We start from the raw sequence: 19,523 nt of genomic DNA on the forward strand, positions 1-19,523 counted from the left end.
AATACCAATAATAGCAAGACAATCTTTGTAATTATCAAAATTATCAATAATTTTATCATCTGAAACTATTTTTTTAATTTTTGATTTATTTTTTAGTATAAACTTATTATTTTTCTGAAAACAATTACAAATATATAAAGAAATATCTTCTATTGTTGAATATTTAAAAAGATCTGATGTATGAAATTTAATATTAAAATTTTTACTAATTTTTTGCGCTAATATTACTGATAATACTGAATTTCCTCCAATAGCAAAAAAACCATCATTAATTTTTATTCCTTTAATATTAAGTAAATTATACCAAATATTCAGTAATTCATATTGAATCTTTGATTTTAATATATTATTATTTTCATTATTATTAATTTTATTAGTGTTAAATGAATTATCTTGATTAGGATAATCTTGATGAATAATAATTTCACGAGTAATTAATGAGTTACGATTAATTTTACCGTTAGCTAATAATGGAATATCAGGTAAATTTATAAATATAGATGGAATCATGTAAGATGGTAAATATTTTTGAAGATATTTTTTAAGTTCTTCTTTTGAAATTTGTTCTTCGTATTTTTTTGTGTAATAAGCAATTAATTGTTTATTATTTTGCTGATTACGCGCAATTACTACACTATTTTTAATTTTTATATACTTATTTAAAATATTTTCTATTTCACCAAGTTCAATTCTATGTCCTAAAATTTTTACTTGTTGATCTAATCTACCTAAATATTCTAACATACCATTTTTTGACCAACGAACTAAATCACCTGTTTTATAAAATTTAATTTTATCTTTAAAAGCAAAAGTAATAAATTTTTTAGAAGTTAATGATAAATTATTTAAATAACCTTTAGCTAATCCATCTCCACCAATGCATAATTCACCTGGTATACCTATTGGACTTAATTTACCATTTTTATTTAATACTAAAGCCTGTGTATTTGCTATTGGTTTTCCAATAAAAATATTATTATTTTTTATAAAAAAATCATTATTTTCATTTTTAGTATTAATACATGCTATAATAGACCAAATAGTAGTTTCAGTTGGACCAAACATATTCCAAACTTCACTATTAGTCTCTAAAAATTTTTTATTTAAAAATAATGGCATAGATTCACCCCCGCACAATATTTTTAAATTTTCTTTATTTTTCCATTTACAAGAAAAAAGCATAATCCAAGTTGATGGAGTGGCTTGCATTACAGTTGGTTGCAATCTTTTAATTTCTTTTTTTAATTCTATTGCATCGTTTAATTTTTCTGATGGACAAATACAACAACAACCGCCAGTAATTAATGGTAAAAATAATTCTAAATAAGCTATATCAAAACAATAAGTAGTTACTGATAATAAACGATCTTTAGAAGAAAATCCTGGCTTATTAGCCATTGATAATAAAAAGTTCGTTAACGAACGATGTTTTATCATAACTCCTTTAGGAGTTCCAGTACTTCCAGAAGTATATATTATATACGCCAAAGATTTTGAGTTAACTTTAGGTAGTAAAGTTAATTTATTTTCTAAAAAATTCTTCTGTATATTATCTAATTCAATAATAGCAATAGAATTATTTATTTTTTTTTTGTTATAAAGATTCTGTAATCTCTTTAAGAGAACTTTTTCTGTTAAAATTATATCTACTTTACTATCATTAAGCATAAAACATAATCTTTCATCTGGATATAGCGGATCTATTGGTAACCAACATGCCCCAGATTTAGATATACCAAGAAAAATTATAATCATGCTTAACGAACGATTTACACATACAGCAACCAATTTATTTTTTTGCGATGAATCTTTTTTCCATATGCTATAAAGATAAAAAGCTAACTGATTACTTTTTTCATTTAATTCAAAATAAGTTAATTTTTTTTCATTAAAAATTACAGCGATAGAATTTGGGGAGATATGCGCTTGCTTTTCAAAAAAATTATGAAAACAAAGTTCTTTTGGATAATCAACTATAGTTTTATTCCATTTTTCTAATAATTTATATTCCTTATTTAATAGAATTGAAAATTCAGATATAATTAAATTAGAATTTTTTATTATTTCTTCTATAATATAAATAATATGCTCACTCATTCGAGTGATAGTAGATAATTTAAATAAAGTAGGATTATATTTAAAATTTAAAATGAAATTGTTAATTTCTTCTCTAATTTCTAAAACTAATTCATATTCACCTAATTGCATAATTTCTTCGATCATTGTTATTGAAAAATTTTTTTTAAAACGTTTATTAAATTCCAATAAATCATTTTTAGAAAATGCATTTTGATACTCAAAAGCAATTTGAAAAATAGGTGAAAAATTAATATTAGGTTTTATACATAAATCACGAACCATTGCTGAAAAAGGATAGGCTGAATTATCTATTGCGTCAGCTATAATAAATTGTAATCTATCAATAAATTTATTTAATGATTCTTTTGAATCCATTAAATTATTAATGCGTATAGGTAACATATTTATAAAATAACCAACAGAATTTTCAAAAATTTCTTGTGAACGCCCCATTTCTACCATACCAATTATTATTTCATTTTTTCCAGTATATTGAGAAATTAATATGTTAAATACCCCTAAAAACAATGAAGATAAATTAAAATTTTGTTTTTTTGCATAATTTTTAATTTTATAACTTAGAGATGAATTAAGTTTACAAGAATATACCTCTCCCTCGAAAAGACGAGCGGTAGATCTAGGATAATCAGTAAATAATTCAACTGAAGAAATATTTTTTAATTGTTTAATCCAATAATTACGATATTTTTTTCCTTCTGATCCATTTAACATATCAGATTCCCATGATACAAATTTTTCGTATATATTATCAGGATTAATTTTAGAATTTAGTACTATTAATTTTGTATCATTTTTATTGGCATTTAATAATTCATTATATGTTTTTATAAAAAAATTAATAGTTGGTAAAAATGACTTACCATCAAAGATTATATGATGTATATTGAATAATAAATAATAATCATTTTCACTTATTAAAAGATATAATCGTATTAATGGACCTTTATCAAGTTGAAATGGTTTTTTTATAATAGTTTTTATATATTCAAATATTTTTTTTTGGTCTTTAATAAAACTTACATCTCTTTTTTTAATGATTATATTTTTATCTAATTTATTTTTTCTTATAACTTTTTTATTTTTTTGTAAAAATATACTGGTTAATATTGGATATTTTTGTAAAGTACATAAAAAAGCTAATTGTAATATATCTGAATTAATTTCTCGAGTTATATGAAAACATATAGGAATATTATAGGCACTCATATTTGGTGTAATTGTCTGTAATACCCATAAGCCCTTTTGATTTTCAGAAAGTGGAAATTGTTTTTTAGAATCTTCGTGATTACTATATTCTAAATGTTCATTTATTTTTTCTTTTTTTGATTCTATTGATATAACAGAGGAATTTAAAATTTCTCCAAAATATTTAGATAATTTATTAATAGTAGGGTTTTTTAATAAATCTCGTCCTTTTGTTTCTATATTAAATTTTTGTGAAATATTCCGCAATAATCTTATCGTAAAAATAGAATCTATTCCAAAATTATACAAATGTTGATTAATATCAATTTTAGATTGGGGTTTTTGTAGCGTATTAGAAATATAATTAATGATATATTCTTTAATTTCTAAAGTATTATTTTTTTTATTTTTCGTTGAAAAAGAAGTTTTTTCTTCATTATATAAATTTTTACAATAATTATTTATCCAATATTTTTGTTTTTCAAATGGATATCCAGGTAATCGAACTCGATATAACTTTTTATTAGAATGAAGTAAATTCCAAGAATAAAATTTTCCTTCTACCCAAAGAGATGCAATATTACTTAGATCAGATTTTGTATATTTCTTTTTTTGAAAAATTTCAAGATTTAATAATTTTTTTTGTGATGTATATGAAATTTCAAATATTCCATAATATACTGGTATCTTATAATCTAAAACATTAAATTTTTTGGATTCAAAAAATTTTTTCAATGCAATTAATAATTCTTTTAAAGATTCGATAACAAAAGAAATTCTATACTTCATTGCCTCACGTCCAACTTGGAGTGTAAATGCAATATCAGATAAACGATAATTTTTATTTTTTTTAGCTAAAAAATCATACAATTTTTTAGTCATAATTATTAAACTAGATTTAGTTTTTGCCGATATTATAATTAACACCGGAACTATATCTTGATCAATATTTAATATTTCTCGTTTATATTCTTCGATTAATAAATGAGAATTAGTACCCCCCATTCCGTAACAATGTATACCCGCTAAACGGCGAGTATTATTCTTATTTTTTAACCAATAAATTGTTTTATTAGCTATTACACAAGGTTGATTTTCACGATCCATGTCTGGATGGTAATTTTTAAATCCAATGACTTTATGAATTAATTTAGTATGCATGCTTCGTATTACTTTGAATAATGCGCCTAAACCTGAAGCAGATTCCATGTGCCCTGTCATTGGTTTTATTGTACTAATATAACAAGTTTTATTTTCGAGTGTTATTTTATTTTGTTTCGCTATACTTTTTAAAGCATAGTTAAAGGATTTCCATTCAGTTAAATCCGATAAAACATTTCCCATTCCCTGAGCTTCAATGTAATTAATATCTCTTGGATCAATATTTACTTTTTGATAGCAATCTTTAATAAGATTAATATGACTTTCCGCATTTGGAGCGGAAATTGATCCTCCGCCTTGACCATTATAATTTACCGAGGAATTTTTAATTAATGCATAAATTAAATCACCATCTTGTATTGCTTTGGATAAAGGTTTAAGTAAGATACTGGATACACCTTCTGCTCGAATATGACCATCTGCATGTGGCCCAAAGGAATTAACTGTATTAGTTGAACTCAATTGTTTAGATGAAGATAGTAATATAAATGGTTCTGGGCGTAATAAAATATTAACAGAACCTACTACCGCTTGTTCAATTTCTCTATTTCGTAAAGCATTCACAGCTCTATGAATTGCAACAGCTGATCCAGGACATTGAGCATCAATAATATCGCTAATACCCCTAAAATCAAAATAATAAGAAATTTTATTAGCCAATAAACAATTTTGCGAATACCATTCATTAACATCAATATTAGCATCTTTTAATACTTGTAAATATTCATTGTCTTGAATTGAAATAAATACACCTGTATTACTTTTTTTTAAAGATTCTGGATTATAACCAGCATCAATTAAAGTTTGATATACTGACATTAATAATAAACGCTGACGAGGGTCCATAATAATGGCTTCTCCCGCTGGAATATTAAAAAAATTAGCATCAAATTCATCTATATTTGGTATAAACCCCCCCCATTTGCTATAATTTTCTTTCATAAATTTTTTATCATATACATTTCGCCAATTAAAGCGACTTTCTGGTATTTCTTCAATTAAAGAAATATCAGAGTCTAATGCTTTCCAAAAAATATCTACTGATTTACTTTTTGGAAACATTCCAGATAAACCTATTATAGCTATAGGTTCCGGTATTAATGATGTTATATTTTTAAAGTTTGTATCTTTGATATTATTAATAGAGTTTGAGGTAGCTTGTAAAATTGCTATTTCAATATCTCTTAGTTTTTGAAGAGTTTTCATTTTAAAATACAAAAAAAATCAAGCAGGTTTTATATGAAATTTATATAAAAAAAACCTGATGGGTTTTACTAAAAATGCTTTAAAATAAAGCGCGCTTTATGAAATTTATAAAATATAAAAAATAAAAATATAAATATTTTTATTTTTTAATTAGTAATTTTTTTGAAAAATGTATTAATATAATAGCAAAATGTTGATTTTGAATAGCGAATTTTTATAATTAAATTGATTGTTCCTTTAATAAATTCATTATTATAAAAATATTAGCAATATTATATTAACAAAAAAAATATTATCAAAACAATTTTTTTGAATATAATAAAATATGTATATAAAAACATATTTATTTGATTAAAAATAAAAGAAAAATTATATATAAAAATTTATTAATTAAAACTAAATTTAAAATATCAAGAATTAATTAAAATTTTTAATTTTTTTCTAGCTAAATCTAAATTAATTAGATCTTTATTAAAAGGATCTATAATTTGAATAACTCTATTTCTTTTTTCTATACATAAATTATATTTAACAAATGTCCCCATATTTCCAGATGGACTTAAATCTATATAAATTGCTTTTGGATATTTTTTTTTAAAATCCATAATAGCTTTACTAAATTGTATTGGATTTCTTATTACATTCCACCAATAATCCCCGGAAAAAAAATTAATATTATTTAATTTATTTATAGATAAATATGCACAAGATATTATTGGTATAGTAGATTTATTAATAATTCTGTTTTTAAAAATTAAATTAAATTTATTTTTTACAATATCAATTTGAGAAGAATGAAATGCAGTTGATACTGGTAATATTTGATATGTAATGTTTTTTTTCTTCAAAAATTTTATAATTTTTGTAATTTTATTATATAATCCAGAAATAACAAAACACCGATCAAAATTTATAGCAGCAAGTTCATATTGATACTTATCATAAAATATTGAATTAATATAAGAATTATTAATATCATCAATTATTAAAATCATTGCTCCATTATTACAATAAAATTCAAATAAAAATCAGTACTGTTAATTGTTTATTATTTTGCTGATTACGCGCAATTACTACACTATTTTTAATTTTTATATACTTATTTAAAATATTTTCTATTTCACCAAGTTCAATTCTATGTCCTAAAATTTTTACTTGTTGATCTAATCTACCTAAATATTCTAACATACCATTTTTTGACCAACGAACTAAATCACCTGTTTTATAAAATTTAATTTTATCTTTAAAAGCAAAAGTAATAAATTTTTTAGAAGTTAATGATAAATTATTTAAATAACCTTTAGCTAATCCATCTCCACCAATGCATAATTCACCTGGTATACCTATTGGACTTAATTTACCATTTTTATTTAATACTAAAGCCTGTGTATTTGCTATTGGTTTTCCAATAAAAATATTATTATTTTTTATAAAAAAATCATTATTTTCATTTTTAGTATTAATACATGCTATAATAGACCAAATAGTAGTTTCAGTTGGACCAAACATATTCCAAACTTCACTATTAGTCTCTAAAAATTTTTTATTTAAAAATAATGGCATAGATTCACCCCCGCACAATATTTTTAAATTTTCTTTATTTTTCCATTTACAAGAAAAAAGCATAATCCAAGTTGATGGAGTGGCTTGCATTACAGTTGGTTGCAATCTTTTAATTTCTTTTTTTAATTCTATTGCATCGTTTAATTTTTCTGATGGACAAATACAACAACAACCGCCAGTAATTAATGGTAAAAATAATTCTAAATAAGCTATATCAAAACAATAAGTAGTTACTGATAATAAACGATCTTTAGAAGAAAATCCTGGCTTATTAGCCATTGATAATAAAAAGTTCGTTAACGAACGATGTTTTATCATAACTCCTTTAGGAGTTCCAGTACTTCCAGAAGTATATATTATATACGCCAAAGATTTTGAGTTAACTTTAGGTAGTAAAGTTAATTTATTTTCTAAAAAATTCTTCTGTATATTATCTAATTCAATAATAGCAATAGAATTATTTATTTTTTTTTTGTTATAAAGATTCTGTAATCTCTTTAAGAGAACTTTTTCTGTTAAAATTATATCTACTTTACTATCATTAAGCATAAAACATAATCTTTCATCTGGATATAGCGGATCTATTGGTAACCAACATGCCCCAGATTTAGATATACCAAGAAAAATTATAATCATGCTTAACGAACGATTTACACATACAGCAACCAATTTATTTTTTTGCGATGAATCTTTTTTCCATATGCTATAAAGATAAAAAGCTAACTGATTACTTTTTTCATTTAATTCAAAATAAGTTAATTTTTTTTCATTAAAAATTACAGCGATAGAATTTGGGGAGATATGCGCTTGCTTTTCAAAAAAATTATGAAAACAAAGTTCTTTTGGATAATCAACTATAGTTTTATTCCATTTTTCTAATAATTTATATTCCTTATTTAATAGAATTGAAAATTCAGATATAATTAAATTAGAATTTTTTATTATTTCTTCTATAATATAAATAATATGCTCACTCATTCGAGTGATAGTAGATAATTTAAATAAAGTAGGATTATATTTAAAATTTAAAATGAAATTGTTAATTTCTTCTCTAATTTCTAAAACTAATTCATATTCACCTAATTGCATAATTTCTTCGATCATTGTTATTGAAAAATTTTTTTTAAAACGTTTATTAAATTCCAATAAATCATTTTTAGAAAATGCATTTTGATACTCAAAAGCAATTTGAAAAATAGGTGAAAAATTAATATTAGGTTTTATACATAAATCACGAACCATTGCTGAAAAAGGATAGGCTGAATTATCTATTGCGTCAGCTATAATAAATTGTAATCTATCAATAAATTTATTTAATGATTCTTTTGAATCCATTAAATTATTAATGCGTATAGGTAACATATTTATAAAATAACCAACAGAATTTTCAAAAATTTCTTGTGAACGCCCCATTTCTACCATACCAATTATTATTTCATTTTTTCCAGTATATTGAGAAATTAATATGTTAAATACCCCTAAAAACAATGAAGATAAATTAAAATTTTGTTTTTTTGCATAATTTTTAATTTTATAACTTAGAGATGAATTAAGTTTACAAGAATATACCTCTCCCTCGAAAAGACGAGCGGTAGATCTAGGATAATCAGTAAATAATTCAACTGAAGAAATATTTTTTAATTGTTTAATCCAATAATTACGATATTTTTTTCCTTCTGATCCATTTAACATATCAGATTCCCATGATACAAATTTTTCGTATATATTATCAGGATTAATTTTAGAATTTAGTACTATTAATTTTGTATCATTTTTATTGGCATTTAATAATTCATTATATGTTTTTATAAAAAAATTAATAGTTGGTAAAAATGACTTACCATCAAAGATTATATGATGTATATTGAATAATAAATAATAATCGCAGTACTGTTAGAAATATTACCAAAAATTTTTTCTAATTCATGATTAATTTGAGTTATAGCAATTGAATCAACTCCATATTTTTCCATTAATTCAGTTGATTGAATTTTTTCTACTGGAGTTTTTAATATCTTAGATAACAATATTTTTAATTGAAAAATAATTTTTTGTTTTAAATCATAGTTATGATCATTAAATATTTTTTTTGATATTTTTTTTATATTTTTAATATTGGGTTTTTTAAATGTAAGTAATTTTTCTAAAATATTTTTATCTCCTTCTAGTATTAATACTTGAGTATGTTTTAATAACAAACTATGATAAAAACTTATTAATCCAAAATTTTTGCTAATCGCTTTAATTCCAAAATTTTCTTCTACTATATTTTCATTAATTTTATTAATATGCATACCACCATCTTTCCATAGTGGCCAATTCAAAGATAATGTTTTTCCTTTTGCTTTTCCTGATTTTACACGAATGTTTCTTTCATAAGCAAAAGCATCTAAAAAACCATTAGCAGCGCAATAATCTGCTTGCCCAACACTACCAACAATACTTGCTATTGATGAAAAAAGAATAAAGAAATCGATATTTAAATTTCGTGTTGCATAATCTAAATTAAATGCCCCGGCTATCTTATCATAAAGTACAGTTTTAAATTCTTCTATATTTTTTTTAAGAATAAAATTATCACGAATAGATCCAGAAAAATGTATTAACCCGTCTAATTTTTTAAATTTTTTAATAACATCTTGGATTACTAAATTAACATTTTGTAAAGAATTTACATCATATTGATATAAAACAATAGAAATATTTTTATTATATTTAAGATTATTTATACGCATTTCTTGTTCTAGTGTTAATTTAGATCTATGTACTAAAATCAATGTAACAGATCTAAGTTTATTAATAATTTCTTCGGAAAACAATAAAGCAAGATTTCCTGTTCCTCCGCTAAATAAATAAATTCCACCTTCTTTCCAAGGTAAAATTAAATTATCTTTGTCATAATTATTAAATATTTTCCATATAATCTTTTCTCTGTTTTCTCGATAACGAATAAAAAAATCTTTTAAAAAATATCTGTTTTCTATTATTTTTTTTATTAATAATTCGGTAGTATTTTTATCTCCAACATCAATAATTTGAGGAGTTATATTAGGATTTTCTAATTGCGCTGTTTTTAATAATCCTCCTACCCCGGAAAACATAGATTGTGCATGATAATCTACTAGTATTAATTGTATTAATGTTGAATTAACATTATCTAAGATAATATTTTTAATATAATTAAAAATTTTTAAACATACGTCAGTATATTGTTGTATTAATGTATCATTACTATTTAATTTTAATTCAATACATTGACTATCAATCATTTTAGATTGAATTTTATTAAAATTTTCTATATTAAATCCGCATATAAAAACTAAATACCTATTAAAATATAAATTCGAAGAATTTTTATCTAAATAATTAATGTTATGAACATGCCATTTTGGATAAGAAATTATAATTCTTTTGTAATCAATAATTTCATTTTTATTAATATAAAAATATGGTTTATATAAAAAACTATAATTACGTGAATTAAATACTTTTTTTTCATTTTTAGGAATTTCAATCCAATAATGTTCTTTTTTAAATGGATATGTTGGTAAACTAATACGATTTAATTTTTTATTTTTGTGTAATTCTAACCAATCGAATAAAAAACCAGAAACCCAATTAGAAGCAATTTTATTAAAATATTCATAATTCTGGCAAGCATTAATATTAATGTTAATGATAGGTTTTTCTGATTTTATTTTTCCATAAAAACAATTTTCAAAAATATTTTTAACAGAAATAAATTTTTTTAATTTATTTAATAAAATTTCTATACTATCAACAACAAAAGCTACGCGCCAATTCATTGCTTCTCTTCCTGTTTGTAAAGTAAATGCTATATTTTCTAAATTAATTTGAGGAGAATATTTAGAATCAATTATCATTTCTTTTTCTAGATATTTTTTTAAATTTTTCACAATTTTTAATAATTGTATATTAGTTTTCGCTGATAAAATTATAATTTGTGTATTTTTTATTAAATTAGTAGAATTACTATTTTTAAATGCGATTTTATATTTCTCAAGAATAGCATGCGCATTAGTTCCTCCAATTCCAAAAGAACTAATACCGGCTCGAGGTATATTATTATTAGGCCATTTAATTAAACGATCAACAACATAAAAAGCAGTGGATTCAAATTTAATCTCAGGATTTGGTTTATTATAATTAATTGATGGTGGAATTTTATTATATTTTAGACTAAGTGCTAATTTAATAAGACCTATTAAACCAGAAACTGTATCTAAGTGACCAATATTTGATTTTACAGAACCAATTCCACAAAATTGTTTTTTATTAGTATATTTTTTATACGCATCATTTAAAGCGATAATTTCAGCTGGATCTCCTAATTTTGTACCGGTTCCATGCGCTTCAATATAACTAATGGTACAAGGATTAATATTTGTTTTATCTAATACTTTTGTAATAACTTCTGTTTGACCTTTTATCCCCGGTGTATAGAAACCAGATTTTTCAGATCCATCATTATTTATGCAAATTCCTCGTATTATTGCATAAATATGATCACCAGATTTAATTGCATCAATAGCTCTTCTAACCATTATTACGGCAACTCCCTCTCCTCCAACAAGACCATCTGCAGAAAAATCAAAAGCCTTACAATGACCATCGCTAGAAAAATTCATTCCCGGTATATAAGTATGACCAATATTTGGTATTGGAAATAAGCTAGCTCCACCAATTAAAGCATATTTTGCTTCATTTAATTGTAAACTTTGTTTTGCTAAATATAATCCAGATAATGTTGAGGAACAATTTGTATGTATCGATAAACTAGGCCCTTTAAATCCAAGTTGATAAGAAATCATGGTTGAAATAGTTCCAGATTGATTTAGAACCCATGATGAGTATTCATCTTGATGATCACCCATTTCAGAAGTATATAATAAAGTTTTATAAAAGTTATTGCTAACTGACATAAAAACTGCTGTTTCTGGAATTTGACTAGAAATATACCCCGAATCTTCTACTGCTTTCCAAGAATGTTCTAATAATTTACGAAATTGTGGATCCATAAATATAGCATTTTTAGAGGAAATATTAAAAAATTCTGGATCAAAAAGATCTTTTCCCTCAATATTATATTGTATAGGTACAAAATTTTTATCGTTAAGTATATTATTAGGTACTCCGAATTTTCTCAATACATCCAATGATAATTTAGTGGAACTTTCTTTTCCTTCACATAAATTTTTCCAAAATTTTCTATAATTTTTTGCGCCAGGTACATTACAAGAAATACCAATAATAGCAAGACAATCTTTGTAATTATCAAAATTATCAATAATTTTATCATCTGAAACTATTTTTTTAATTTTTGATTTATTTTTTAGTATAAACTTATTATTTTTCTGAAAACAATTACAAATATATAAAGAAATATCTTCTATTGTTGAATATTTAAAAAGATCTGATGTATGAAATTTAATATTAAAATTTTTACTAATTTTTTGCGCTAATATTACTGATAATACTGAATTTCCTCCAATAGCAAAAAAACCATCATTAATTTTTATTCCTTTAATATTAAGTAAATTATACCAAATATTCAGTAATTCATATTGAATCTTTGATTTTAATATATTATTATTTTCATTATTATTAATTTTATTAGTGTTAAATGAATTATCTTGATTAGGATAATCTTGATGAATAATAATTTCACGAGTAATTAATGAGTTACGATTAATTTTACCGTTAGCTAATAATGGAATATCAGGTAAATTTATAAATATAGATGGAATCATGTAAGATGGTAAATATTTTTGAAGATATTTTTTAAGTTCTTCTTTTGAAATTTGTTCTTCGTATTTTTTTGTGTAATAAGCAATTAATTGTTTATTATTTTGCTGATTACGCGCAATTACTACACTATTTTTAATTTTTATATACTTATTTAAAATATTTTCTATTTCACCAAGTTCAATTCTATGTCCTAAAATTTTTACTTGTTGATCTAATCTACCTAAATATTCTAACATACCATTTTTTGACCAACGAACTAAATCACCTGTTTTATAAAATTTAATTTTATCTTTAAAAGCAAAAGTAATAAATTTTTTAGAAGTTAATGATAAATTATTTAAATAACCTTTAGCTAATCCATCTCCACCAATGCATAATTCACCTGGTATACCTATTGGACTTAATTTACCATTTTTATTTAATACTAAAGCCTGTGTATTTGCTATTGGTTTTCCAATAAAAATATTATTATTTTTTATAAAAAAATCATTATTTTCATTTTTAGTATTAATACATGCTATAATAGACCAAATAGTAGTTTCAGTTGGACCAAACATATTCCAAACTTCACTATTAGTCTCTAAAAATTTTTTATTTAAAAATAATGGCATAGATTCACCCCCGCACAATATTTTTAAATTTTCTTTATTTTTCCATTTACAAGAAAAAAGCATAATCCAAGTTGATGGAGTGGCTTGCATTACAGTTGGTTGCAATCTTTTAATTTCTTTTTTTAATTCTATTGCATCGTTTAATTTTTCTGATGGACAAATACAACAACAACCGCCAGTAATTAATGGTAAAAATAATTCTAAATAAGCTATATCAAAACAATAAGTAGTTACTGATAATAAACGATCTTTAGAAGAAAATCCTGGCTTATTAGCCATTGATAATAAAAAGTTCGTTAACGAACGATGTTTTATCATAACTCCTTTAGGAGTTCCAGTACTTCCAGAAGTATATATTATATACGCCAAAGATTTTGAGTTAACTTTAGGTAGTAAAGTTAATTTATTTTCTAAAAAATTCTTCTGTATATTATCTAATTCAATAATAGCAATAGAATTATTTATTTTTTTTTTGTTATAAAGATTCTGTAATCTCTTTAAGAGAACTTTTTCTGTTAAAATTATATCTACTTTACTATCATTAAGCATAAAACATAATCTTTCATCTGGATATAGCGGATCTATTGGTAACCAACATGCCCCAGATTTAGATATACCAAGAAAAATTATAATCATGCTTAACGAACGATTTACACATACAGCAACCAATTTATTTTTTTGCGATGAATCTTTTTTCCATATGCTATAAAGATAAAAAGCTAACTGATTACTTTTTTCATTTAATTCAAAATAAGTTAATTTTTTTTCATTAAAAATTACAGCGATAGAATTTGGGGAGATATGCGCTTGCTTTTCAAAAAAATTATGAAAACAAAGTTCTTTTGGATAATCAACTATAGTTTTATTCCATTTTTCTAATAATTTATATTCCTTATTTAATAGAATTGAAAATTCAGATATAATTAAATTAGAATTTTTTATTATTTCTTCTATAATATAAATAATATGCTCACTCATTCGAGTGATAGTAGATAATTTAAATAAAGTAGGATTATATTTAAAATTTAAAATGAAATTGTTAATTTCTTCTCTAATTTCTAAAACTAATTCATATTCACCTAATTGCATAATTTCTTCGATCATTGTTATTGAAAAATTTTTTTTAAAACGTTTATTAAATTCCAATAAATCATTTTTAGAAAATGCATTTTGATACTCAAAAGCAATTTGAAAAATAGGTGAAAAATTAATATTAGGTTTTATACATAAATCACGAACCATTGCTGAAAAAGGATAGGCTGAATTATCTATTGCGTCAGCTATAATAAATTGTAATCTATCAATAAATTTATTTAATGATTCTTTTGAATCCATTAAATTATTAATGCGTATAGGTAACATATTTATAAAATAACCAACAGAATTTTCAAAAATTTCTTGTGAACGCCCCATTTCTACCATACCAATTATTATTTCATTTTTTCCAGTATATTGAGAAATTAATATGTTAAATACCCCTAAAAACAATGAAGATAAATTAAAATTTTGTTTTTTTGCATAATTTTTAATTTTATAACTTAGAGATGAATTAAGTTTACAAGAATATACCTCTCCCTCGAAAAGACGAGCGGTAGATCTAGGATAATCAGTAAATAATTCAACTGAAGAAATATTTTTTAATTGTTTAATCCAATAATTACGATATTTTTTTCCTTCTGATCCATTTAACATATCAGATTCCCATGATACAAATTTTTCGTATATATTATCAGGATTAATTTTAGAATTTAGTACTATTAATTTTGTATCATTTTTATTGGCATTTAATAATTCATTATATGTTTTTATAAAAAAATTAATAGTTGGTAAAAATGACTTACCATCAAAGATTATATGATGTATATTGAATAATAAATAATAATCATTTTCACTTATTAAAAGATATAATCGTATTAATGGACCTTTATCAAGTTGAAATGGTTTTTTTATAATAGTTTTTATATATTCAAATATTTTTTTTTGGTCTTTAATAAAACTTACATCTCTTTTTTTAATGATTATATTTTTATCTAATTTATTTTTTCTTATAACTTTTTTATTTTTTTGTAAAAATATACTGGTTAATATTGGATATTTTTGTAAAGTACATAAAAAAGCTAATTGTAATATATCTGAATTAATTTCTCGAGTTATATGAAAACATATAGGAATATTATAGGCACTCATATTTGGTGTAATTGTCTGTAATACCCATAAGCCCTTTTGATTTTCAGAAAGTGGAAATTGTTTTTTAGAATCTTCGTGATTACTATATTCTAAATGTTCATTTATTTTTTCTTTTTTTGATTCTATTGATATAACAGAGGAATTTAAAATTTCTCCAAAATATTTAGATAATTTATTAATAGTAGGGTTTTTTAATAAATCTCGTCCTTTTGTTTCTATATTAAATTTTTGTGAAATATTCCGCAATAATCTTATCGTAAAAATAGAATCTATTCCAAAATTATACAAATGTTGATTAATATCAATTTTAGATTGGGGTTTTTGTAGCGTATTAGAAATATAATTAATGATATATTCTTTAATTTCTAAAGTATTATTTTTTTTATTTTTCGTTGAAAAAGAAGTTTTTTCTTCATTATATAAATTTTTACAATAATTATTTATCCAATATTTTTGTTTTTCAAATGGATATCCAGGTAATCGAACTCGATATAACTTTTTATTAGAATGAAGTAAATTCCAAGAATAAAATTTTCCTTCTACCCAAAGAGATGCAATATTACTTAGATCAGATTTTGTATATTTCTTTTTTTGAAAAATTTCAAGATTTAATAATTTTTTTTGTGATGTATATGAAATTTCAAATATTCCATAATATACTGGTATCTTATAATCTAAAACATTAAATTTTTTGGATTCAAAAAATTTTTTCAATGCAATTAATAATTCTTTTAAAGATTCGATAACAAAAGAAATTCTATACTTCATTGCCTCACGTCCAACTTGGAGTGTAAATGCAATATCAGATAAACGATAATTTTTATTTTTTTTAGCTAAAAAATCATACAATTTTTTAGTCATAATTATTAAACTAGATTTAGTTTTTGCCGATATTATAATTAACACCGGAACTATATCTTGATCAATATTTAATATTTCTCGTTTATATTCTTCGATTAATAAATGAGAATTAGTACCCCCCATTCCGTAACAATGTATACCCGCTAAACGGCGAGTATTATTCTTATTTTTTAACCAATAAATTGTTTTATTAGCTATTACACAAGGTTGATTTTCACGATCCATGTCTGGATGGTAATTTTTAAATCCAATGACTTTATGAATTAATTTAGTATGCATGCTTCGTATTACTTTGAATAATGCGCCTAAACCTGAAGCAGATTCCATGTGCCCTGTCATTGGTTTTATTGTACTAATATAACAAGTTTTATTTTCGAGTGTTATTTTATTTTGTTTCGCTATACTTTTTAAAGCATAGTTAAAGGATTTCCATTCAGTTAAATCCGATAAAACATTTCCCATTCCCTGAGCTTCAATGTAATTAATATCTCTTGGATCAATATTTACTTTTTGATAGCAATCTTTAATAAGATTAATATGACTTTCCGCATTTGGAGCGGAAATTGATCCTCCGCCTTGACCATTATAATTTACCGAGGAATTTTTAATTAATGCATAAATTAAATCACCATCTTGTATTGCTTTGGATAAAGGTTTAAGTAAGATACTGGATACACCTTCTGCTCGAATATGACCATCTGCATGTGGCCCAAAGGAATTAACTGTATTAGTTGAACTCAATTGTTTAGATGAAGATAGTAATATAAATGGTTCTGGGCGTAATAAAATATTAACAGAACCTACTACCGCTTGTTCAATTTCTCTATTTCGTAAAGCATTCACAGCTCTATGAATTGCAACAGCTGATCCAGGACATTGAGCATCAATAATATCGCTAATACCCCTAAAATCAAAATAATAAGAAATTTTATTAGCCAATAAACAATTTTGCGAATACCATTCATTAACATCAATATTAGCATCTTTTAATACTTGTAAATATTCATTGTCTTGAATTGAAATAAATACACCTGTATTACTTTTTTTTAAAGATTCTGGATTATAACCAGCATCAATTAAAGTTTGATATACTGACATTAATAATAAACGCTGACGAGGGTCCATAATAATGGCTTCTCCCGCTGGAATATTAAAAAAATTAGCATCAAATTCATCTATATTTGGTATAAACCCCCCCCATTTGCTATAATTTTCTTTCATAAATTTTTTATCATATACATTTCGCCAATTAAAGCGACTTTCTGGTATTTCTTCAATTAAAGAAATATCAGAGTCTAATGCTTTCCAAAAAATATCTACTGATTTACTTTTTGGAAACATTCCAGATAAACCTATTATAGCTATAGGTTCCGGTATTAATGATGTTATATTTTTAAAGTTTGTATCCAGTACTGTATTAATAGAGTTTGAGGTAGCTTGTAAAATTGCTATTTCAATATCTCTTAGTTTTTGAAGAGTTTTCATTTTAAAATACAAAAAAAATCAAGCAGGTTTTATATGAAATTTATATAAAAAAAACCTGATGGGTTTTACTAAAAATGCTTTAAAATAAAGCGCGCTTTATGAAATTTATAAAATATAAAAAATAAAAATATAAATATTTTTATTTTTTAATTAGTAATTTTTTTGAAAAATGTATTAATATAATAGCAAAATGTTGATTTTGAATAGCGAATTTTTATAATTAAATTGATTGTTCCTTTAATAAATTCATTATTATAAAAATATTAGCAATATTATATTAACAAAAAAAATATTATCAAAACAATTTTTTTGAATATAATAAAATATGTATATAAAAACATATTTATTTGATTAAAAATAAAAGAAAAATTATATATAAAAATTTATTAATTAAAACTAAATTTAAAATATCAAGAATTAATTAAAATTTTTAATTTTTTTCTAGCTAAATCTAAATTAATTAGATCTTTATTAAAAGGATCTATAATTTGAATAACTCTATTTCTTTTTTCTATACATAAATTATATTTAACAAATGTCCCCATATTTCCAGATGGACTTAAATCTATATAAATTGCTTTTGGATATTTTTTTTTAAAATCCATAATAGCTTTACTAAATTGTATTGGATTTCTTATTACATTCCACCAATAATCCCCGGAAAAAAAATTAATATTATTTAATTTATTTATAGATAAATATGCACAAGATATTATTGGTATAGTAGATTTATTAATAATTCTGTTTTTAAAAATTAAATTAAATTTATTTTTTACAATATCAATTTGAGAAGAATGAAATGCAGTTGATACTGGTAATATTTGATATGTAATGTTTTTTTTCTTCAAAAATTTTATAATTTTTGTAATTTTATTATATAATCCAGAAATAACAAAACACCGATCAAAATTTATAGCAGCAAGTTCATATTGATACTTATCATAAAATATTGAATTAATATAAGAATTATTAATATCATCAATTATTAAAATCATTGCTCCATTATTACAATAAAATTCAAATAAAAATGCTTGTTTAATAATATCAAATAAACTTTCTTCTACTTCTGTTATATTTGCAAATGCAGCTGCTATAAATTCTCCAAGACTAGCGCCAAATAAAATATCTGGTATTTTAAAATCTTGTGATAATAAAGTTTTAGCCATAGCATATTGAAACATAAACAAAGCTGGGTGTGTATATAAAGTTTGATTAAATAATTTAGTTTCAGAAAATTCATTATTGTAAAGAATTTTTATAATTGATTGCCCAATATACTTAATAGATATTATATCTAATTTTTTCATCCAATATCGAAAAGTAATATTTTTATTATAAAGCATTTTTCCCATATTGAAATACTGAGATCCTTGTCCAGAAAACATCCATACAATT

General features: G+C 23.0%; 1 protein-coding gene across 3 annotated transcripts in view; it reads right to left on the reverse strand.

Annotated features, from left to right (window-relative positions):
- LOC103516990 (polyketide synthase PksM-like) overlaps positions 1-18,041 on the reverse strand; it is a 32,946-nt gene extending 14,905 nt beyond the window's left edge. Inside the window, exon 1 of one of the 3 annotated variants that reach the window (XM_026829237.1) lies at positions 15,728-18,041. In XM_026829237.1, the coding sequence (XP_026685038.1) occupies positions 15,728-17,984 (2,257 nt within the window). In that variant the 5' untranslated portion in view covers positions 17,985-18,041. Of the gene's footprint in view, positions 1-6,760; positions 9,085-9,121; positions 9,249-15,727 lie in introns of those variants that run through there. The other 2 variants (XM_017447281.2, XM_017447279.2) reach the window with 2 other exon arrangements.
- Between the last annotated feature and the right edge of the window lie 1,482 nt (positions 18,042-19,523).

The sequence above is a fragment of the Diaphorina citri genome, unplaced genomic scaffold (genome assembly GCF_000475195.1).
Source record: "Diaphorina citri unplaced genomic scaffold, Diaci psyllid genome assembly version 1.1 scaffold1715, whole genome shotgun sequence".
Taxonomy (NCBI): Eukaryota; Metazoa; Arthropoda; class Insecta; order Hemiptera; family Psyllidae; genus Diaphorina; species Diaphorina citri.